Source organism: Nicotiana tabacum, chromosome 24 (assembly GCF_000715075.1).
Source record: "Nicotiana tabacum cultivar K326 chromosome 24, ASM71507v2, whole genome shotgun sequence".
NCBI lineage: Eukaryota > Viridiplantae > Streptophyta > Magnoliopsida > Solanales > Solanaceae > Nicotiana > Nicotiana tabacum.
The window spans coordinates 39619073-39644349 of record NC_134103.1 but is presented as its reverse complement, the minus strand read 5'-3'; the positions used below and the strand labels follow the sequence as shown (position 1 = coordinate 39644349).

The 25277-nt window shown below is 34.6% G+C and overlaps 2 protein-coding genes across 2 annotated transcripts; one reads left to right on the top strand and one right to left on the bottom strand.

Moving 5' to 3' along the window:
• Positions 1 to 1444: 1444 nt before the first annotated feature.
• Positions 1445 to 1913, bottom strand: LOC142178111 (uncharacterized). The gene is made up of 2 exons (XM_075247441.1): positions 1768 to 1913; positions 1445 to 1625 (listed from the first exon to the last, which is right to left on the bottom strand). The coding sequence occupies exons 1-2, from the start codon at positions 1911 to 1913 to the stop codon at positions 1445 to 1447; spliced, it is 327 nt and encodes a 108-aa protein (XP_075103542.1).
• Positions 1914 to 9784: 7871 nt separating this feature from the next.
• Positions 9785 to 24305, top strand: LOC107781949 (homeobox protein knotted-1-like 6). The gene is given in 5 exon segments (NM_001325327.1): positions 9785 to 10196; positions 10618 to 10737; positions 10877 to 10988; positions 21850 to 22088; positions 23952 to 24305. Coding segments are annotated over 5 exon segments (960 nt in total). The 5' UTR covers positions 9785 to 9866; the 3' UTR covers positions 24111 to 24305.
• The last annotated feature ends 972 nt before the right edge of the window (positions 24306 to 25277 follow it).

Below are 25277 nucleotides of genomic sequence, written 5' to 3'. Positions count from 1 at the left end.
AAATAAAGCAACGAAGCAACAAACAATAGTATCAATAATGTAATATGGTAATGGACACGAATGACACAACCTGTAATAATAAAGAACAATGAATAATAAAAAACTGAAATAGTCCTAGTACTACTGGTAAGCCTAGGAAAAATACATTACTACCTATCAACCTTCAACCCTAATCCTCGACCTTCACATCTTCATATCGTGGGTCTTATTCTCGGTAAGCTGAAGAAATGACATATCCTGCCTAATTATCTCCCCCCAATACTTCTTTGGCCTACCTCTATCCTTCCTCAGACCCGCCATGGTCAATCTCTCATACCTCATAACTGGAGCATCTGTGTCTCTCATCTTCACATACCCGAACCATCTTAGCCTCAATTTTTGCAACTTTTCCTTCACAGATGTCACTCCCACCTTATCCTTAATAACTTCATTCCTAATCCCGTCTTTCCAGGTATGTTCATAAATCCATCTCAATATCCTCATTTCAGCTAATTTTATCTTCTAGACATGGAACTTCTTGACGGGCCAGCACTCAGCCCCATATAATATAGTCGGTCTAACCACCGCTTTGTATAACTTACCCTTAAGTCTAGGTGGCACATTCTTATCACACAAAACCCTTGTCGTGAGCCTTTATTTTATCTGTCCCGCTCTAATATGATTGAGTAACATCCTCGTCAATCTCTCCAATTTTCTTGGATAATATACCCAAGATACTTGAAACTATCTTTTTGGGGGGTGGCTTGAGAATTAATCTTCACTTTCACTTCTGCTTCATGCAACACATCACTGAACTTGCACTCCAATTACTCAATTTTTGTCCTACTCAACTTAAGATCTTTAGACTCTATCGTCTATCTCCAAACATCTAACCTAGCGTTCCGCCTCGCATCTCGTCAATCAAAGCTATGTCATCAGCAATTAGCATACACTATGGAACCTCCCCTTGTATGTGTCGTGTCAACACATCCAAAGATAGGGCAAACAAAAATAGGCTAAGAGGCGATCTCTGATGCAACCACATCTCTACTAGGAAATGATCTAAGTCTCCTCCTACAGCCCTTACCCGAGTCTTTGCTCCCTCGTACATATCCTTAATCATCATTATGTACACTACCGGGACACCGCTAGCCTCCATACATCTCCATAGGACCTATCTCAATGCTTTATCATAGGCTTTCTCTAGGTCAATAAACACCATATGCAAGTCCTTCTTCCTCTCCCTATACTGCTCCATCAATCTCCTCACAAGGTGAATGGATTCTGTAGTTGACCGTCCCAGTATAAAGCCGAACTGTTTCTCGAAAATAGTTACACTTCGCTGCACCCTTCTCTCTACCACCCTCTCCCAAACTTTTATAGTGTGACTCAGCAGCTTGATACCCCTATAGTTGTTACAGTTTTGGATATCACCATTATTTTTATACAACGGGATCGTCAAACTCTATGGCCAATCTTCAGGTATCTTCTTCATTCTGAAAATAACATTAAACAAACCAGTAAGCCACTCCGAGCTTGACCGACCCACTTCCTTATGAAATTCCATTGGGATCTCGTCAGACCCAGTTGCCTTACCCCTGCTCATCTTCTGCATTGCCCCCTCAACCTCCTCGCTTTTAATACGCCTACAAAACCCAAAATCTATTTGCCTCTTTGAGTTTTCTAACCCTTCCATCACGATGTTCCTGTCCCTTTCCTCATTCAAGGGTCTATGTAAGTACTTATGCCATTTACGTCTGATAAATGCCACTTCCACCAATACCTTACCATTCTCCGTCTTTGATGCACCTCACTTGATCCAAATTCCGAGCCTTTCTCTCCCTAATCTTGGCTAACCCGTACAACTTTCGATTACCTCCTTTGCCCCCATGATTCTCATACAATTGCTCAAAAGCTGTATTCTTAGCCACCATAATTTTGCCTCTTTCCTTGCGTTCTTATAACACTCCCTACACGTTGCATACAAAAGATACAGTGACTCAACTAATGGTAGAGAAAGGTAAGCAAGCCGAAGTAAATGCAATAGTTAAGGGTAAAAGGCAGACAACAAAGATATTAACAAGTGAGATTATAAATTCTAAGCAAGAACGATAGAACCTGGAATATAAACAGATGCCAAAAAAATGATTCTGACCAACAACAACTATATTCTAGAAATTCCCACGCGCCGCTCGCCTCTTGCTGCCCGCGCATGAGACTCACGCGCCTGCTTAGGATCGCCGAAAAGCTGCCTCTGTACAAAAACTTTTGCGGCCGCTGATAGGTCTATAAATTCAACGAGCAACAAGCAAGAAAAGGGTGGGAGAAGAAGATAAAGAAGGTGCCTCCCATTGTTGCCGCTGCTGCTAGGGTAGTGAGACTCGGCGAAAGAAAAAAAGGAGAAAAAAGAAGATGGGAGTAGAAGAGAAGAGGGATAGGGGAGGAGGAAGAAAGAGGAAGAATAAAAAAATGGGAAGATAAATAGACGGGACATGCTACCCTCATTAGTTCTAAAAAATGAGACCCCTTATATAAAGTTATATGGTGCTTCCCCAAATTATAAAAACTTGAAGGTCTTTGGTTGCAGATGTTATCCCTGTGTAAAGGGACAAAATAAGTTCTCACCAAAAATATATCCATGTGTGTTTATTGGTTACAACAGCCTACACAAAGGATATATGTGTTTTCATCCACCATTTATGAGGGTCTTTATATCGAGGCATGTGGTATTTGATGAAGTTGCATTTCCCCATGAGCAGCCTGAACAGTCTCACACTGATACTTCGACTTACTTAGCCACTTTTCTTGAGTTTTTTCCTAATCTACAGGACAATGCTGAGACAACAGAGGAGACAATTGCTTAAGAGGAAGTGTTACACACAGATATATGACATGATCATGTTATTCATGATGATGCAACTAATGTTCATACAGTTGCAGGACATGATTATGTTGTTCTTGATGATACAACTGATGTCCACACTCCTCATGACAGTCATCTTTCTAATCAAGACTAGTATGTAGACTTGAACAATACAATTAGTAAGGACAATGGTAGTGCTGAGCAGAACGAAGACCTGGAAAGTTAGTCTACGACAAGTGCATATGTTAAGGGCTCATATTGTGAGATGTAAACAAACTATCTTAGTTTATGATCCATAAGGTATACAACTTGAAGTTGATCTATCAAAATGGTTTAATAGTGAGCACAACATACTGCGCCATCTCCCTCAGATGAAAATGACCTCACACAAGAGCAAGGTACTCATAATTCCTTACTGGTATGCAACAATGCAGGAGGAAATTGATGCATTACACAAGAACAAGACTTGGATGTGTGTCCCAAAACTTGCACACATGAATATAGTTGGCTCAAAGTGGGTTTTTAAAACCAAGGTGAAGTCGATTTCACTATAGATAGGTATAAAGCCAGGCTTGTTGTAAAGGGGTACTCTCAACAAAAAGAAGTTAACTTTGAAGAGACATTCGGTCTTGTGATCAAGGCAACTACCATAAGAGTGATCCTCTTAGTTGCAGTCAGTTTACACAGCCCCATCTGACAACTTAGGGCATGTTTGGCCATAAGAATAGTTTTACTTTTTTTTTTTGAATTTATTTTGGAATAAGTATTTGGGCACAAAAATTTTAAATTTTACTTGAAGTTGAATTTCAGAATTTTTTGAAAATTTTAAAAACTGTAAAAAGCTGTTTTTCAAAATTTTCACTTCAAATTACTTATAATAATTCAAAAAATAACTCCAAATTGTATTCATATCCAAACACAACTCTAATTTTTAATGTACCATTTTTACTTGAATTTTTGAATTACTTTTTTAGAATTTTATAATTCTTATGTCCAAACGTCCACTTAATGTCAAAAATGTATTTCTACATGGGCATTTTTAGGAGGAAGCCAACATGAGCCAACCCCCAAGTTTTGTTGATTCAAATAACCCAAATCATTTTTGCTTTCTAAAAAGGGTATTGTATGGCCATAAGCAGGCACTTGGGGTCTGGTTTGATAGGTTTAGTTTCTATCTACTCCACCTTGGTTTTAAGTGTGGTAGAGCAGACTCTTCATTATTTGTACTACAATGCAAGAGAGGAATAATCTTGTTGCTTCTGTGTGTGGATGACATAGTGGTTACAGGGAACTCTTCTGAGTTCATTGTAGAGTTAGTTATAGGTCTTGGAAAGGAGTTTGCCATGAAAGACCTTAGACCTTTGCATTTCTTTCTAGGTATAGAAGTTAGATACTTCAATGGAGGTATTCATCTGAATCAAGGCAAGTATGCTGCAGAATTTCTAAAAAAGACTGGCATGGCTCTTGCTAAGGCAGTCAGTGCACTATTGGCACAAAAGCATGGACTACAACAGGCTACAGGAGCAGTTGATGCCTTTGCATACAAAAGTATTTTAGGAAGCCTTTAATATCTCACAATAACCAGGCCTGACTTATCACATGATGTGAACCTAGCAAGTCAGTTCATGCAAAATTCAAATAGTGAACATCTTCAAGCTGTAAAAAGGATTCTCTGGTATGTAAATGGAACCACTCAGTATGGGCTCAGGCTGCTTGCAGGGTCACCTCTAAGGCTATATGCCTTCTCTGATGCAGACTGGGGAAGATGTGCCACAACAAGGAGGTCAACTACATGGTATACAATTTATCTGGGTGCAAATTATATCTTGGGAATCTAAGAAGCAGAATACAGCGGTAAAGTCCAGTGCTGAGGCTGAATATAAGGCACTAGCCTCGACTGCAACTGGAGTTACTTAGATAACTTATATTCTTAGAGATATTGGTGTGTCCTTAAAGACAACTCCGGTCTTGTTTTGTGATAATCTCAGTGCATTGTATATGACAGTAAATCCAATCTTACATCCAGAACAAAACTTGTAGAGATGGATTATCATTTTGTGATAGCAAAGGTAGCTAGTGGACAACTTGTCACACACTTTATTCGATAAAAGGATCAGCTGGCATACATTCATACCAAGGCAGTGTCTAAGAAATATTTTGTAACTTTTCGGAGCAAGCTAGGAGTGGATATTCTTGGAGGAAAGTGTTGAAGACACTAATAAGGATCATGGATAGAGTTAGTGATTGACAGTGATCGAGTCTGTTCTATTACTTGTAGTAGTTACACTAGGACTCTTTACTTGTATGTATTGTAGCTAGATAGGACTAAATAAGTAGGTCTCCTCAAGTTAAATATGTAGAACTCCTCAAGTGTAATCTGTATAAATTGGTGCACAAGTATGCAGATGATATATCAACAAAAGTAATCTCCTTCTACTTGACTTCTATTGTGTTTCTCTGCAGAGAGCATTGTAAATCACGTGGAGATTGTTAATCTGGCAAACTCTGCGGTCCAAATATGCCCTTGTACTATACAAAATTGAGCACAATTACCCTTCGTTAATACTTTAGCTCAAGTATGCCCTTACCGTCACATAGTTGGTCCATATATGACCTTAGAGTTACACAGTTGGCCCATATATGGCCTTTTCGAAACGGAATTCACCCTAACTAATTAGCTCTTTCGTTAATTATATTAAAGCGTATAACAAACACTATTTCCTTTTTATTAGTACTTTTTTCTTTACCTTTCTCTTTTCTTTCTTCTCTTTTCTTTTCTTCTCTTTTTTTTTCACTTTTTTTTTCTCCCTTATCCGTTTCCTCCTTTACTGATGTCTTCTCCATTTTCGTCACCAATTTCACTTGACAAAACTCATGAATTCCAATTACTAAGAAAATTCTCCCATAAGGTAATCAAGTTTCAATTTCACTAGCCCTCTAAATGAATGAAATTAAATTATTCCAAAAATTATGGTTTAAACGTTAAAATAATAAAAACATCTCAACCTTTAACAATACTCAAAAGACCAAAATATTTAAATTGTTTCCAGAAAGATAATTTAATGATTAAAAGCCTAGAGTTCAAGTTGTAGTGTTATAAATTTGAGTTGTTAGTCTTTTTTCATCTTTTTTCAGCTGGACATTTTCTATTTTTTTATTAATTATGTAAATTAGGGGTGTACATGGGACGACTTGGTTCGATTTTTATCAAAATCAAACCAAACCAATTATATCGGTTTTGGATTGTTCGGTTTTGTTGGATTTTTCGAGTTTTTTGTTACATAATTATTATTTCAATCTTACTTTGTTAAATTTTTTAGAACTAAATATATGTTCAGTAAAAATTTAAAAATTGACAAACATATGATCTATTAAAATATTCTTATGCGAGAATTTTTTTTAGTAATTGGAATTTATGAGTTTTGTCAAATGAAATTGGTGACGAAAATGGAGAAGACATCAGTAATGGAGGAACTCTGATAAGGGAGAAAGAAAAAAGAAAAAAAAAGAGAAGAAAAGAAAAAAGAAGAAAGAAAAGAGATATGTAAAGAAAAAAAGTACTAATAAAAAGGAAATAGTGTTTGTAATACAATTTAATACAATTAACGAAAGAGCTAATTAGTTTGGGTGAATTCCGTTTCGAAAAGGGCATATATGGGCCAACTGTGTAACTCTAAGGGCATATATGGACCAACTATGTGACGGTAAGGGCATATTTGAGCTAAAGTATTAACGAAGGGCAAATGTGTTCAATTTCGTATAGTATAAGGGCATATTTGGACCTTTTCCGTAGAATATATGATGCCTCTTTCTTTTGCAGTGACGATAATGTCCCTTAAATTTCTTTAAGGCAATACACACAATTTCTTCTTCTTTTTTCTCCTTAATCTTGTAAAAACTGAGAGAAAATTGTAAACCATTATTTGGGCTTTTTCTTTTATAAAATAACCAATCTTTGAAAGTTTGTTGAAAAGTAACCATTTTTTATGCGGAAACATCATGAAAGTGCCACCAATTTCGAATTTAAACATGAAATATCCTGAATTTCACACATAATTATATCATGAAGTTTTACCTTTATAAGTTTGAAATTTATAACACTCTCATAGATATAAAAAATTTAGCTATTTTGTAATGATTTTTGAAGCCGTGACTGTTTTTTCAATTACAAGTACAAAAAATATTTATTTTTAAACTTTACCCCTGCTTTGGAGACCAAAAACTTATTTTCGTCGCGTCCATCAAATAAGCCTTTGGGGCTAATATTTTTCTAATGTGAACGATTAATCTTCTAATTACAAAGAACATGAAAACCTTTTTAATCCCTTGATTAAATAAAGGAATGCAGTAGCTCCTAAAGTTTGATTCCCTTTTAAGGCATCATTTTTCTTAAAAAATTGCTCTTCCTAAATCTTAAGATTAGACTTATATAAACGGATCAAGGTTCTCTTTTACTATTTGGTAAAGTTATTCCTATAATATCACTGATCTGAATTGTCTGATTAAATATCATTATCATACTCTTTATAAGTGATTATTGTCGCACCTTCCCGACTTCTATGTTCCAGCTTTTTACCATCTGACGTCATATCCGAATTTCTTTATGTTCTAACCTTCCACTTTCATGTAATATTATATGCCAATTGTATTTTTAATATGACCGTAGTATTCAGATTTACTTACACTTCTCCGGTTATTTTTATTTCATCGAATACTTGCTAGATCCATTTATATTATTTAAGATACTCCATCTCCCACTAAATTTTGTTGATCTTTTCTATCAAACTTGTGTCTGAATTATTTCACTTCTAATACGAGGTTCTCTGTTTTAAACAATTAGCTCAACTTTTTATTTTAACCAACTTGCACCTAAGAGTATATAAGCTTCGTTTAAATATGTAAATCTAGGCTATCAAGCAAGGAAAAATACATTATGAACTTGTTTCTGGGTCAAATTTGATCAATTTTTAGTCAACAGGACCATGTGGATTTGAGTATGGAGCGAGACTGCAAGAGACACGTTCTTGAGGGCATTTTTGGCATTAAAAGACGATGGCTTTGACTCTGCGAGGACTACTTGATCATGGCCGTTTGGTTGCTTGTGAAAACGAAACAGAAGGTAATAAAGAATAAAATATCTAGAATTTGGATAATACACATGGAAAAAGCACTAAGAATGGCCATATTATCTTGTGATAATTGTATATATATAGCACCTATTGGCTATAATGCTTTAAGAATGCGCCTTTATATATATATATATATATATATAAGATCTCTTTTCTCTATGACTCCTAACAATAGTGAGAGGATTGTTTTACTAATTTTATTTAACTCTACCACATGCCTCTTCATATGTGCGCTTGATTTTTTTTTCTTGGTCAGATTATAATAATATTTTTGTTATGTTGTACTAGACAAGAAATTAGAACCTTTCTCTGTCTCTGAGATGATAAGATTCAAATAGTATGCATCTCCTCGTCCAATATTTAAGGTAATTGGACGACTAATTCATCCAACGTCATGAAAAATCTAAATGAGTTCCTTGGGCTATTATCGAGCCCAAATACATGCGTATTATGTGAACTTCTATAATATTTTATAAAACTATTCATTTTTCGTTTTAATGTGAGAGTTGCCTAAGATATTCTTAAAAAGCGTCACAACCTAAAAATTTGTCAACCCTGCTTGACCCGTCCCCGTCGGTCTGCCATCCGATACGGAGGTCACATTATATATCCCTGACATATTTATGTAAAATATGATTTTGTGCTAGAATTTATTTGGACAAATGATTTCTCTTTGGTTTCTTGACTAACTTTAATTTTTTAACAACCGTCATAGGTTTAAGGGTATATCTAATACTTAGTGTAATTTATCAGGTTAAAGCGCACGAACTAGAGAAAATAAACTTAGCTCTTGTTTGGTCATAAATTTTGGCAACCTTTTTTTTAATTTCTTTTAAAAAATTATTTGCTCATGGAATATGATCAGTTTTTGAAAAAATATTCAAGTTCTCAAAACTGATTTAGGCTAGTTTTTTGGTGAAAATTTTTCTTCCACTCACAAAAATTCAACTTTTTTTTCCAAATAAAATGCATGTCCAAATACAACTTTTCAGCTTCCAAAAATTATTTTTCTAACACAACTTCAAAACTCTTTCTTCAAGTTTCAACCAAATCTATGTCCAAATACTAGCTAATTTAATAAGTGGAAGAAGAAGCTTGGAGCACACTGAATACGCTCAACGTGTTAAGAAGCGAACATCAGAACAAACAACTTAATGAGTAATTGGTAGAAATAGAAGTAATTGTGTTTGAACGTGAACTTACGAGCTTAAATTTTAAAAAAGATTTCTGAAATTACCAGAATATTTGTGTGTGAAAACTAATATTTCACTTAAAATACTAGTCAAACCAATATTTCAATATTTATCAATATGTTAGATATTGATTTCAACATTGAAAAGCAATAAGTAGATTTTTTTTAGAAGAAAGTAGTTGCGAGAAGTTATTTACAATTATTTGGCTTTGTTAAACCCCATGGATGCCCGCACTTACATATTTGGAATACTCCTTATGTCTTAATTTATGTGAAAAGATTTGACGTAGGTAGATAAAGATATCTAATTTTCATTGTGAATTTGGCCATAAATTTTACTCCTTTAGATGTTCTACGTTATATTCTTTTTATTTATTTTCTTTTCAACTTTTACAGGCGTAAGATCGGACTACCCCAAATGTTAGATTCGCTATCTCTAACAAGTATGGGACCTATCTTGGTCTTGGAACCTCTTCTTCGGCCTTCCCTACTTTTCCTCTTCTCCTTTATTTTATTTTCTCCCTTAAAATATAAGTTAAAAAAAAAGAAAGAAAGAATACCCCACTTCAAAATAGCAAACAAAACCACCAGCTCTCTTCTTCTCACTCCAATTCCAAGCCAATAACATCTTTTATAAAAATAGTAAATTAGTATTTTGATTATTTCTTTACTAATTCACATAACTTTGGTTTTCAAGAGTGATATGGATGATGAAATATATGGTTTCCATTCAACAAGTGAATACGCGGACAAGGCGTTGATGTCACCGGAGAATTTAATGATGCAAACTGAGTACAACATGACTTACCACAACTACAACACTTTGAGTACTCCTCCTATGATGTTTGGATCCGATGATGTTCAATTATCATCTGAAGCTGCTAATTCTGAAAATAATAATATTCATCATCAAATTAGAGGCAGCTGTAGCAGACGCGATGATACTGAAGATGCTTCAAATATTATCAAGGCTAAAGTCGTCTCCCATCCTTTTTATCCAAAATTGCTCCGCGCTTATATTGATTGCCAAAAGGTTAAAATACAACTCATATATACAAGCTTTTAATCTGTATGGATTAAAATTCTGAGTGTTTTCGGAAAATATAGTAATTTTCAGTGTTTTCTCACATGTACTTCTATGATCTAAATTAGAAGACTGTGAATTTTCTTTAAACTGCACATCCGCCACTGACTGTTTAACCTAAATATCTTTTCATCATCACTTCTTAGAGATATGTTTTTTCAAAAGTTTCCGAAAATTTATGATTTGCTTTCTTTACGAAGAGGGTTATATATGGCTTTCGAAATCTTTAATTAGCTTCTGCAAATTTGGATATCGATCTTATCTTCTTCTTTTAATTTTCCTTTTTTTTTCCAGTACTTGTGATAATTCTTTTGGCTTGTATTTAGGCTTTAGGTTCTGATTAGGTTTCAATGGTTCGTTTATTTTTCAGGTAGGAGCACCACCAGAGATAGCAACTGTACTAGAAGAGATAAGGCAACAAAACGACTTTCGTAAACCAAACGCTACTTCCATATGCATAGGAGCTGATCCTGAACTCGACGAGTTTATGGTTAGTTCTTAATTCTTTCTGTTTGTAGAGTTTATAATTGTTAGCTGTTATTGACTTTTCTTGCTACGACTTGTTAAGTTCTTGCTGGGGACAGTTTGTTTGAAATTTTGATCATATATGCTTATTATATGTGAAATAGGAAACGTACTGTGATATATTGGTGAAGTATAAGTCGGATCTGTCTAGGCCTTTCGATGAAGCAACTACGTTCCTCAGCAAGATTGAACTGCAACTCAGTAATCTTTGCAAAGGTTAGTCCAATACTACGTGCTTTCTTTCTCTTGCAAGTTTTATTTATTTATTTCGTTGATGATGATGGTGGCCGTACCAATTAATTTGCCCGCAACTATTTCTTTCCGTCTCTTTTCTTTTCCTTGTTTTTTTCCCTTCTAAATGAAATTCTTTTACATGAATGATGAAGAAATTAAAGACAATGAGAATTGTGAACACATATATATTGTGATGTTGCAAACTAATCTACCAGACCACTGGACTATAAACCTCAAAATCACATATTTTCCTTGAGTTATAGTTGTCGTACTTATTTCTTGTGTTACTGCAAATTAAGGAAAAGAACAATTAAATAGCACTTGGGTGGACGCGATAATAATATAGCATAGAGCTCCAAAAAATGACTAAAAAGGTGTCAGAAATAAAAATTGATATGTTGGAGTGAGAGCTTCTTGCCTTATGGTTCAGGCCCTGGCTGAGTATATGATTTTGGAAACTTTGCTTATTTTGTTGCATGTAATTCACTGAATACAAAATACTATAGCAAACTTAGTAAAGGGCTAGCCATATTTTTCCTCAGGGTTAGATCTGTTTTAGTGCAACTGGGACCTTTCATCCTAGTTTTACTCATAGTGTTTTGTGGTGCTTCACTTGTCTCTCTTGCCTTTTGTTTGGTGTCAGAGAAATTTTCTTCTTTTTTTTCATTTAAACCACTTTAGCTCAGAGATTCTGATTTTGACGTATCACAGACTGAGGTGACATGCTATAGTAGCTATAACATTATTTCAAGAACAGTGACATATGTCCTCTATATCTACCCTAGCCTTGCTATCCTAGATTCACTGCTGATTATAGGGAGGACATTTGTAGCTGACCGTAACTATATATATTTTGGGCATTTATGTGACTATGGTACTAGTATGATTGGAGTTTTAAGGGTTTTTGTCTGTAGCAAATATATCTTAGAATTATTTAGTTTTCTGTTAAATCAAGAAAGATTTTGCAACTTATGGAACTTAATGCAATTACCATCTGTTTGATCAATGTGCTGATCCATGAAAAAAATCATGCAAGTCATGACAATCATGTGTCTATTATGTAGAAATTCATTACTTAACCATTGATTCAATGGTATGTAATCTCACACAGATTTTTAGTTGCTAAAGTTGATTGATTTGATGTAAATACTAAGTGTGAGTTATTTTGACCATATATATGAAACATGCCTGTAATTTTTGTTCCTACAAACTAATTAGAGTATCACATTAACGAGAAGACACCGGGTAAAATCTTAGAATATAGATAGAAAATATAATCAGCTAACTTCCTATCAAGTAGTATGAAAATAGGGTTTATAATTCTTGTTCTACTAGTTTTGTTGCGGGAGCTGGCTCACGCATATGATAGAGCATAGACTTTGGTAATAACACTATTTTCAGTTTTCAGTTTTCTCTCGGATATATTCTCATTGCAAGATATTTCATCTTGATCAAGGTAGTTATTGTAGCATTATTTACCTTCATCTTCGTGACTACACTTTTAATCTATGTTACTCGAATTTTTAAAAAATGTTACCGCGCCTATGTTGCATCCTATAAAAGTACATTATTTTTTGAGGATCTAAAACGCACCTAACAATATTTTTGAATAATTCGAGCAACATATTTTTTAATTAACTAGGATTGAAGTACAGTAATGTTGGTTGGCCTTTACTTTCTCTTATGTCGAACAAAGACCATGTTGAGTACAGTCTACAATGTTGCATGTATTCTCCGAATGTGTATTGCATGTGTAACTGCAATTAATTGGACTTTTGCAAAAGGATGTCCAATTTAGTTCCTCTCTTGTTTTCCTAGTATTCTATGAAAGATCCGATTTTAAATTCTACTCATTATTTTTGAAATAAATAGATGTTCGGGCCTTCAAAGCCTTAAATGGTTTTTTTTTCTTTCTTAGTTTCAAGTTCCGATATTATAGCATGTGTATTTGGCAGACTCATTGGGAAGTGTTTGATTTCTCATTGATGTGCAGTGAAAGTGATCTTCTTGAGGAAGAAAACTCTTCTAAGAATTCAGCTTAATGATTTGTCACCCTTTGTTCTTATCGTAAGAGATTAAATCTAGAATCTTAACTAACGTGTCACGTGACAGCATTGATCTTTTGTTCAATTCTTTCTCTTTGATCTAACTCTCATGATCTTCTGTCCTAGCCTGGCAGCCTTAACTATACATGCCAAGTACAATTGGAACTTTTTTTTTTATGTTGTTTTACAAAAGTCTTTAGCTTTGTTCTGGACTTAAGGCTTAGAGTAATATATTAAACTAATTAAATAGGATAAAGTTGTGTTAATATATGCTTCGCCACCCATTAGAAGCTGTCATTGTCTACTTCAACAAAGGTTTGAGTTGAGGCAAATGGCATTTGATCTGTAGAGAGCAGCAGCCTTACACTAAAGAATGGCAAAAAATGGCAGTCTTAAGGTGGAAAAAAGAAGTTGTCAATCAATGTGTGAAATAGATAAATTCTTTGTGTTTGACAACTATAATTGTTTTTTGTTTCAAAGTACAACTTAACTTTTCAGTGATGCTTGGCTATCAATACAAGTATACATATAATTTATTAATTAGCTAGCCTCGTGTGCCTTTATTTTTAACTTGCCAGTTCAGAAATTTGTTTAATTTCCAATCAAGATAACTTTTAGTGGAAGTGCTGTATGACTGCATATGTTGGTTCATGTGCTTAGATTGCATTAAACATGTTTAACTGATAACTGCTGGATGCTGTTTTCCATATGGCTGCTGCTTTTCTTTGTGGTCTGTTTTGCTATCTTTGTGGCTGGCTTTACCTCGTGTGCCTATGTTGATGCATACTGTATGATTTTTGAGAATTAAATGTTATATTATGGTCTTGATGCTTGAGATGTAAGCTGAATACCTGTGATTTCTACATTAACGATATACTCCTCTTATTTGACATATATATAAAGGTCGTATAATTTCTAGTATCATTGATGTATAGAGGATTATATGGAATATTACTAGAAGGTCCATCTATTTCTTTTTGGTCCTGATGTTTGATGGCAATTTTACTCGTGCCACTCTTAATGAGGTTAACAGAGTTTCTGTTTTAGAGCAAGTTTCTCTCCCTTTGTTTTCGCCCTAAACTATCTCTTCCCTTAGACTGTTGTGTATTCGGTTCTTCAAATTAAGGAAACTTGTAGACTTTTCCTACGTGTTATAAGTCAGCAAGCATTCCATTCAATTTTTTTTATGACACCCTAAGTAATATTCATGATGAGAAATGAATTCTGCATCTTCAACTATAGCATCATTCCAACCGTTGTGACATACAAAATTTGTTAATTTAAGTAGTCTACTTTTTATTTTTTCAAAAACAATAAATGGACTACATTTTTCCCTTTATGTACATGTCTATATATTTTCCAAGCATATTTCTAACTTTCTTATGATTTTGGAATTGGTTTCTGAAACCTTTCCAATCATTAAAAAAGAAAAAATCATATCGTGATTGTAAGATGAATGTCACACTTATGCAATTAATTCAAATTTTAAAATAGGCATACATAATATATGAGTTGTTAAATTCATTTCATTTGCTTAAATTTTAGTTGATAAATGTATTTGGTATTTGTGTTGTGGATGAAAGAAAGTATTAAGTGTAGTAGTGCATATCATTGACGCCTACCTTGTAAGGAAAAAATAAAATTAATGTCACCAAATTGCAAAGTTGAAGTATTAACCAAAAGCAGAAATGGAAGAGTAAGGTGGGGTTGGGAAGTGATATAAAAAGAATGAAGAAAAACTTTAATTAATGGAGAGAAAACCCGTGTAGAGCGGGTGGTCTAAATACTTATCACATGGACTCCCGTACTTTCCGCTGCCAATCCTAACTCTTTTCTTTTGTTCTTTCTTTATACAAGTAAGTACTACTTGCACACGGACACAATTTTCTGTCACTACTTTAACTTTTTCTTTTAACTTGTGCTAATGTACCTGTGCTACTACAACAGTTATTGAATAACTTTGGTTATTAAAGTTTGACAGTTAAAAAATTAATGATATTTTTGATTTGAAGTTTTGAACTATAATCTCTAGTGAATATTCATCTCATTAATCACTATATACTTTTCTTATACTATTGAAAAACCCACTGAGACTGAAAGAAGCAGGCTGCAGCTGCTTCTGGCTTCTGCCTTCTGCCATTTGCAACTGCTTTGCAGCATATATAGTGGATGTCAAATCTTGGTGGGTCAGTGTCGAGTCATGGGCCTTTGTGCTCCCCAATGTCTCTTTCCTCAATGCTCCCATATCTTTCTATCATCTGTGGGTCACACAACTTAACGCTTCTTTCTTTTATTTTATCGGTTTCACTTATATAACGCTATTTTTTTAAATATTAAAATCTACTTAATTCTAATATTCTTTTTAAAATTTCTAATGATGTGCTCTTTTAAGAATAAAACGTGTTTAAGATCATAATAGTTTTCATAATATTTTTGGTATGATGTATATATTTAACTTATACGCAGAGGCGGATCCAGGATTTGATGGTTGCGGGTGCCACAACATTTAATGTATATTAACCAGTAGTCACTGCAGTTGAATTTGGGTATACATGCATTTTGTCGGTTCGCTCTATTTTAAATTAATTTAGTTCAATTCGATCTATTTTGAATTAATTTGGTTTGTTTTACAAGATCTTTTGGTGCATAAATAAACACACGATAACCAAACTGAATATATTTGGTCCTTTCAAGGAAAAAATAATACTAACTAAATTAAAAAAAATGATTGAAAGCATATGAAAAGAAGAAAAGAAATTGAGATCTAGAACAAAAGAACATAAGCAAATATACTTTTTTAATCTAAATAACTAATAAAAATGGAATTGTACATAGAGAGAAAATACAAAACACAACAACAACGACCTAGTGAAATCTCACTAGTGGGGCACAGAAAATACAAAAATAAAGATAAAAGAATTCAAGAAAAAGAAAAAAAAAAAGTAATATGGAAAGAGGTAACACAATAAAGTAAAATTACAATATGAGCAAAATGAGGGTCAATCTTGGGTATTGGGCCTGCCAAGAGTTACCTTGACCATGACACCTATAACCATTTTGTTATTTGGGGTGCCATTTATTTTTTAGCTATCTTTTTCACGTGAAATACTAGTAAAATACCCATGGGTACATGAAATTTTACCGGAGCAATTGGGTGACGTTCCACCCTCTTTCCACATCATAGATCCGCCCAGCATATACGTAAAAATAGAAAAGTAGGAGTAATATAAATGCATGGTCTGAGCAGGATCTCAAGTTGACCCTTTGCCCAAAGTTTATGTCTGCACTTTTTATTTTAACTTTAAAACATCAATTGCATTATTTGTAATTACTCTTTGTTAGTTCTTTGTACCCCAAAATAAGAAATACAAATGTTTAACAAAAAAAGAACTTTTTCACACTTTGGCTTCCAAATAATAAATAAATATCTGAATATCACCCTATTAACTGCTTTTTTGATTAACAAATCGGTATTGTACAATTTAAAGCAGAATCTAGAGCAGTAAATTCTAGGTGGGTTGTGGAAGAATTCATGGGTACCATCCATATATACACATAAAAATGATTTACGTACATTTATTTGTTGCTATTGGTGTCACTCCCATTAGACTTATTGCAGTACCCTTTCTTTCAGTACTGACTTTGAAACGACTCAACATGTCAAAGCTTGAAACAAAACCATCTTATCACCTCTAGTTCCCAAATTAAAAAACCAAAAAAAATTAAACAAGAGAAAGCAGAATAAAGTAGAAAGAAAGAAAGAAAGAAAGAAAGGGTGCTGATAAATAACATAAATAGCCCTCGAAATGTATCTGTTTCATTTTGACTCTGAATTAAGTGGTGATTTATTTGAAGGAGTTAAGTTATATGTAATTATTTCTTTTACATTATTAGTGTAGTATTTTCTTACATGTGATAGCCTGTTAATTAGTAAGTAAAATATATAAGTACCCCCAAACATGTCTAGAACTTACTATTACACACTTATATTTTGTAGAGATCCTATTATCCCCTTGAATATTCTCGAAGTGAAATGTACCCTCTTGACGTAAAAGCTTCATTTGTAAAAGATAGAACACTTTTATTAATTTAATTAACATGGCTTTTCACGTGTTATTTCATTACTCAAAACACGTAAATATTCTTTGTAACACATGAGGATTAAATTCATTTTCATAAGCCAAACACGTGATTTTCTTTTAAAAATGATGGTGGTGGTAAGAGTTAAGCTTAGGTTTCGTGCAACTCTAATACAATATTGAAGTGCTATCTATTTCTTGTAAAAGCTTTAGTTCTTATAAAGAGTTAGGTATGATTTTTCCTTGCCTCTTTCTGATAGAAAAAATAAATTTCAATTCTGATATATACTTGAGATTGAATGTACTTTTATACTAGGTAAAAACAAATCTTAAATCACATGTAGTAGGATGGGAGTCGATCGCGATTTACTTGCAAGTACTTTATCTTCGAATATAAGCCAACTAAGATGATAATTAAATTGCATGTTAGTAATATTGTACTTCCAGCAAAATGAAATTATCATTATTAACAACAATAATGACAACAACAAAAAATTCAGTTTAATCTCATAAGTGAGGTATGAGGAAGGTAGTGTGTACGCAGTCTTTATCCCTACCCTATAATGGTAGAAAGATTATTTCCGATAGACCATCGGCTCAAGGAACATTCAAAATAAAGCAATAAACAATAGCAACAACAATATAATAGGGTAATGAAAGCTAATGACACAACATGTAATAAAGAACTAGGAATAAGAGAATACAAGAATAGTACTAGTACTACTGGTAAGTCTAGGAGAAACTCACGACTACCTGTCAACCTTCAACCCTAATCCTCGACCTTCACACCTTCTTATCTTGGGTAATATCCTTGGTAAGTTGAAGCAATGACATGTTCTACCTAATCACCTCTCCCCAATACTCTTTGGCCTACCCCTACCCTTCCTCAGACCCACTATGGTCAACCTCTCATACCTCCTGACCGAGGCATCTATGTCGCTTCTTTACATGCCCGAACCATCTCAGTCTCGATTCTCGCAACTTGTCCTCCACAGAGGCTACTCCCTCCTTGTCCCTAATAACTTTATTCTCAATCTTGTCTTTCCTTGTCTGTCCACACATCCATTTCAACATCCTCATTTCAACTACTTTCATTTTCTAGACACGGGGCTTTTTGATAGGCCAACACTGAGCTCCATACAACATAGTCGGTCTAATCACCATTCTTTGAAATTTTCCCTTATGTCTAGGTGGCGTATCCTTATCATACAAAATCCCCGAAGCGGGCCTCCATTTTATCTACTCTGCTCCAATAGTATGAGTAACATCCTCGTCAATCTACTTGTTGCCTTGTATTATAGATCCAAGATACTTAAAACTATCTCTTTTGGCGATGACTTGAGTATCGGTCTTCACTTTCACTTCTACTTCATGCATCGCATCACTGAACGTGCACTCCAAGTATTCTGTTTCGACCTATTCAACTTGAAACCTTTAGACTCTAGCGTCTGTTTTCAAACTTTCAACCTAGCGTTAACTTTGCCTCATGTCTCGTCAATTAGTACTATGCCATCAGCAAATAACATGGACCATGGCATCTTCCTTTATATGTATCGCGTCGGCACATCCAATGCTAGGGCAAACAAAAATGAGCTTAGAGCTGATCCATGATGCAATCCCATCTCCACTGAAAAATGTTCTGAGTCTCCTCCCGCAGTCCCCATTCGAGTCTTAGCTGCCCCGTGCATGTATTTAATCACCCTAATGTACGTTATCGGGACACCGCTAACTTCTAAACATCTCCGTAGAACCTCCCTTGAGACTTTGTTATAGGCTTTGTCAAGGTCAATGAATACCATATGCAAGTCTTTTTTCCTCTCCCTATGCTGCTCCACCAATCATCTTACAAGGTGAATGATTTTTGTAGTTGACTGTCCCGGTATAAACTCGAACTAGTTTTCGTAAATAGATACACTTCTCCTCACCAAACTTTCCACCACCACCTCCCAAACTTTCATAGTATGACTCAGCAACTTAATACCCCTATATTTGTTACAGTTCTGGATATCAACTTTTGTTTTTGTACAACGGAATCAACAAATTCTTCCTCCAATCTTCGGGTATCCTTTTCGTCTTGAAAATGACATTAAACAAGCTAGTAAGCCACTCCAAACTTGTCCTTCCCGCTTCTTTCTAAAATTCTACCGGAATCTCATTAGGCCCAGTCGCCTTACTCCTTCTCATCTTTCGCTTTGCCTCCTCAACCTCCTCACTCTGAATATGTCTACAAAACCCAAAATCTCTCCGACTCTCTGAGTTCTGCAAAATACCCAGCACGATGTTCCTGTCCCCTTCCTCGTTCAAGAGTCTATGGAAGTATTCCTGCCATCTACGCTTGATATATGCCTCTTCCACTAATACCTTACCATCTTCGTCATTGATGAACCTCACTTGATCCAAGTCCCGAGCCTTCCTCTCCCTAATCTTGGCTAATCTGTACAGCTTCCTGTCACCTCATTTATCCCCAAGATCCTCATACAATCTTTTAAATGATGCAGTCTTAGTCCCCGTGACCGCTAATTTTGCCTATCTCCTTGCCTTCTTATAACACTCCAAACACATCCTCTTCTCTTCCTCATCCGTACTCCCCACTAGCTTCAAACATGCAGCTTTCAGGAGTGTTAGCAATTTCATCCTTTATCATTGAGGTCTCTTAGGTTATGTTGATCGGATTCTTCAAAAATATCGTGAGGAGTTCGTCGGATCCTTCAAAATGGGTGCATTTTGGAGAATCCCAACATGAGATGCGGTAATATTTTGGAGATTCCAAGCAACATAGCTCTTAGCTTTCTAGCTTCTTGATATGTAGTATCCAGGGTGATAAAATTTTATTTTTTTTACACAACCTGAACTAAAATTCTACATTTGTTCCTTTTTTAAAAGTATATTTACTGGTACTTCTAACGTTCTGGTTTATCGATATTTTCTAATAAAATAACTACTTCATCTGAATTCTTTTGTGAAGCAGCCATACTTGAACTAGAATATGTGCTCAAGTACGAGTATGAACCTCATTCCTTTTTCCCACTTTCACTTCCATTTATTTCTCAATTAAGAAAATGAACGAGAATAAATAAATGCACTTAGCTCGTCTAGAAGGATTGACTTTTTTAACCTTCAATCTTACTTTGAGTAATAAAGAAAACTTCAAAGATAAATTTTCTGTTTATTTGTGTCTTTTTTGTTGGATAATTTGGAAAAGAGGAGTATTCTTAATCAATCAAATTCTCATGATCGATAAGTGGAGGAAAGTTTCTTTATTTACTTCTCCTCAAGAGGAGGGGTGAATTGTAATCTATTTAAAAATCTTAGTTGATTAAGTATGAATTTAGTCGACTAGATTTTGCGCAGGATTGATTGCAGTGGAGATAAACTAAGGAAATAGAAAGGTAAAGAAGACACGACAATTTTTATACTAGTTCGGTACCGGTGTGGTACCTACGTCTAGTTCCCTTGAATCACAAAGGTTCTCTTAGATCTTTAATGAATGTTTACAGCAATGATGGTTTTAGTACGTTCACCGCCAATGATATACAACAACAGTGATTCTTTCTAATGTTAACACAACTCTCGTTTTGTGTTCTAACTCTTCCTATCTTTTGTGACACTTATAGACTCGGGAATACAATGTTTGTACTAAGAACTAGAAAGGCTTGTGATGTAAGTTGCGTGCCTTTCTATGTTCTTCTACTTCTTCCTTTATAGCTTGAAGAGACTTCTGTTTCCTTGTCTTCTGGGATTGTATGGCAGCAATTTTAGGAGTCCTTTCCTTGTGAGGCATATACATCCAAGAGAAAGACCCAAGGATAGCCTCATGAATCTAGTTTGAAATGGTAGCTATATTCATTCTTAATCTTGACGAATTGCTTCATTCATTTCTCCTTGATTTGAGCTTCTGCAGATTCTTCTGGATTTGATCTCTAGCCGTGATTAGCTCTCTTCCCATTCTTGCGCGCTTGAGAATCTTTGACAAGGCTGACTGATTGACTTTCCTTCTTTGTTCTTTGACTGATTGATTCATATTTCATGTGAAGCAAAGTTCAAAATACATAGCCGTTGCATAGGATCTTCTTTCCTTTTGTCAACATCGTTCCTTACCAAATCTGTACACAAGGAGATGTCATTAGTCAAGGCTTGTTTGAGATTATTGATCATTATTAAAATTCTAAACTTAACAAAGTTCACTTGTATAAAATAGCTATAGTATATATAGTTGTTCCCCAGACCCCACTTGTGAAAAATTACTGGGTTTGTTATTGTTGTTGTTGTTGTAAGTTCACGTGTACAAAATAGCTATAGTATATATAGCTGTTATCAATATGTAGTATCCTAACATGCACCTCGTTTAGTAGATATATCATAATTTAATTCTTAACTATACATGCTCCTTACGTACTCTCCTAAATACATGAACTAAGAAAATCCATGTAGAGGAATCTAGTTTATTTTTCCAACAGTCGTTACAGCTTACAAGCAAGAGGTTTCCTCTCCCCTTGTATAAATAAGATTTCAATTCTTTTTGGATTATCTCATAGGACATAAAAGAGAAGAGTACTGCTTCCTATAGTTTTCTTTTAACTCGTGTGTGAGTGCAAGATGTTACAAAAACAAGTTTAATTGAGAACTTTTTGGAACGCATTCTCTATTCTGATCCTGTATACAACTAACAAAGTCCATCTTGATCTAAAATGGAGTTAATTGTGCATTTGATTTTTGCAGATGATGGTGGTGTATCATCAGATGAAGAGTTGAGTTGTGGGGAGGTAGAAGGACAAGATGCATCACAGAGAAGTGAGGATAATGAACTTAAGGACAGACTCCTACGTAAGTTTGGGAGTCACCTAAGTACTCTAAAATTGGAGTTCTCAAAGAAAAAGAAGAAAGGAAAGCTACCAAAAGAGGCAAGGCAAATGTTACTTGCATGGTGGAATGACCACTATAGATGGCCTTACCCTACGGTTTGTACTTCTAATTTTATCCCTCTTTTACGTTTTGCATTGAACTAATTAATGCCTTTTTGTTCTTGTTGTTCGGTATCTATAAAAATGTAGCTGGATGTGTGTTGTATCCTCTAAATATAGTGTATTTTTGGAGGATTCGACATAGGTATGCCAATAATTTTAGTGAGTCCGAGCAACATAGCATCAAACTGCTTTTTTCGTAGTTCTATGAGTTTAACGTTTATACACTGATTATTTTAAAAAGTAATTACACAATTAGTTTTCTTTTAAATCAATTACAAGTAAGTTTTTACGATAAATCTTTATGGCAGAATAACCTAGTAGACTCTTATACTTGTTTCGGTTTGACATCCCGGCCTCCTACTTCACTTGTTATCATCGAGTCTCTTTAATTTGATCAAAGCATATATTTTAAATCCCTCTAACTATTTGTGTTTTTCACTTGCTTGACGTGGATAACACATCATATTCCACACCATTTTTTATATTCTAACTATTAAAAATGCTTATTATATACTATTTTCTTAAAGAAAAAGAAAAAGAAAATTAATGCCTCCATCTCATCTCCCTTCTCTCAAATTAGTGTTGCCTTGTGATTAGCGGTGCACATATTTCTTCCCCCTTGTCCGTCTCATATCCTTTCTGCATTCTCATCTCCCTTCTACATCTCACCATTCCGTCGATGAATAATCATTTAGGTATTTTTAATTAGGCAGATCAGCGCCGCATTGTTCTTAGTAACGGCTATCAAGGCATCGACGGACTCGGATATTATCTGCTTGCGAAGCTGGATTGTGGGGGGGGGGGGGGGTGTTCACAACCAGATAGGGGAGGGGAGAAAGGAGAAGTTTGGTTGGGATTTTCACGACCAGAAAAAATCAAATTAAATGAAAACAGAAGAAAATAAGTTTTTCATAGCAAAAACGGTCACTTTTAGTAAGGGATTTTCAGGGATTAGATTGTTTTTCTTTTTTGGAGGGGGCAGCGGCAGCGGGGAAGAAGAAAAAGAATCGTACAGGAAAAAAAAGAAATGAAGATGGGGTGCGGGGAAGAAGAGAAAGAGACATGTCTCTTTTGCTTTTTTTTTTTTACTTATTTTATCTTTATCTTTTTATTTTATTTTTCATTCTTATTTTAATAATATTTTTCTTCTTATTTAATTATTTCTTGTTCAAAATGTTCATATTCACGCTCGTTGTCCGCGTGAATTACACATATTTTGTCCAGCTCAACCATTTTGTTGCCACATGTGCTTGGTCAACGGTCAGAGAGGTTTAAAATATAAGTTTTGATGAAGTTAAAGTGTCTGCATGAAAACAAGTGAAGTATGAGGACCGGGATATCAAACCGGAAAAAGTACAAAGGCCTACTAGGCTATTCTGCCAACATTAATTAATAGCTTGATAAAAATAATAAATATCCGGCTATTTCAGGTTAAACTATAACGATAATGAAAAAACTCTTTAATTTGTCGAACTTAAATCCTAGTTCTGTTGGTAATTGATAACATGCCCTTGATAAGCATGCAAAACTAATATTTCTAACTGAAAAAACTAATATCATGTTATTAATGCATATTTTCACTATTCCTTCATGGCATACACTTTTTCTTGAACATATCAACCTAATAAATCTAAGGAGTTTAGAAAATAAACGAGTACAGACAGTAGTTTGGCTAGTCTATCGTTGGCAAATTTTAAAATCATTGGTCTAATTTCACTCACTTTTTTTAAGTTTCGTTTTGTTGTTTCTTATAAAACCCTTATATTATTCTTGCTAATTAAGCCCTCAAGAGGAAGGGTGGGACCAATTCATTTTTTCCCAATATATATATATAATTATGTGGCTGATGTTATATAGGAAGCAGATAAAAATTCGCTAGCAGAATCAACGGGACTAGATCCGAAGCAGATCAACAATTGGTTTATAAACCAAAGGAAGAGACATTGGAAACCGTCAGAGAATATGCAGTTAGCTGTTATGGATAATCTTAGTGGCCAATTCTTCTCAGATGATTGAGTTGAAATTGCATCCCTGATTTCCCTTTACATGTTATATATTTTTGGATAATTACTAGAAAAAGAAAGAAGATATTTTGCTAATACTGATTAATTAATCCAGTCTCTATAAAAATAATGGTAGATATTAATGTTGAATTCAGCTTCATGTAAATATTCAAGCTAACTGCTAAAATGCTTACCCAATATCAGAAAATGACTGCTCTTTTTTTTTTTTTTTTTTTTTGATAACATGAGTCTTGCTCATATTAGAATGAGAACGGAGGCTAAAATGGTCTTAAGAGATCCTTTGCATTTTTAAGCTTGGATAATCTTTGGATTGGCTATGTGGATATGAGTTCTGTCAATACATTATTTAAATTAAAATTCCATCTTTTTAGAGAAAAAAGAAGCTATTGGAATTTATTAAAACTCTCTTTACAAGAGTACTCTTGCTAGGGACATGTTATTTCCAGTGAAATTGGCCAATTTGTCTGAAATAAACTGAGTGTTACAAAAGCTCCCAAGTTCTAAGTCCTAAAAATATATAGTATTACATATGAACCTCACATCGGTGGGATAGGACCGTTCAGCCTTGCAACTATCTCTTTTAATTTTCTGCCTTTTATTTAACAAAATCCCATCCTGTGTAAATGCATAAATATTTCTTTGTGCACAGTTTGTCTTTTCTTTTGTTTACCCTTAAAATCGGATAACAATTAAATTTGTAAATGGTTTTAAGGATATGTGATTTCACTTGGCACAAACTGGGAAATATAAGAATTGAAGTTAGAAATTAACTGTAAAATGAAGCAAACCAATGTAACGCACAACTTTGGTCCTCGAGCTAGGTCGCCCTCGAACCAACTGAGTATATTATTAAGAAGCAAGAACTGAACAACTGAATAAGAGAGCTTAAGAGAGAAAATATAATATATTGCTTTGTTATACGTGAATCTCCCCTTTCAAAATGATTGGAACCCCCTTTATATAGTAGAAGAGTTCTACATATGGTACAATTCTAAATACAGAAGGAAATCTTTTGATTGGCTAATGAACCGGTCTTGACTTGATATATGCCGATATCTCCGCCACAATCCTCGCCTGGTCACGGATTCCCCGGCTTTCTGTTATTCGACTTAGCAGGCCTCCTTCGATCTCGCTAGATGCATATCCTTCTCGGTCTCGA

Bases quoted from the DNA above. Each gene is read 5' to 3' on its own strand.
- LOC142178111 (XM_075247441.1), bottom strand. From the start codon at position 1,913: ATGGTGGCTAAGAATACAGCTTTTGAGCAATTGTATGAGAATCATGGG. The intron at 1,626-1,767 runs GTAAGGTATTGG...TGGGTTTTGTAG, and splicing joins TGCATCAAAGACGGAGAATG to GCGTATTAAAAGCGAGGAGG.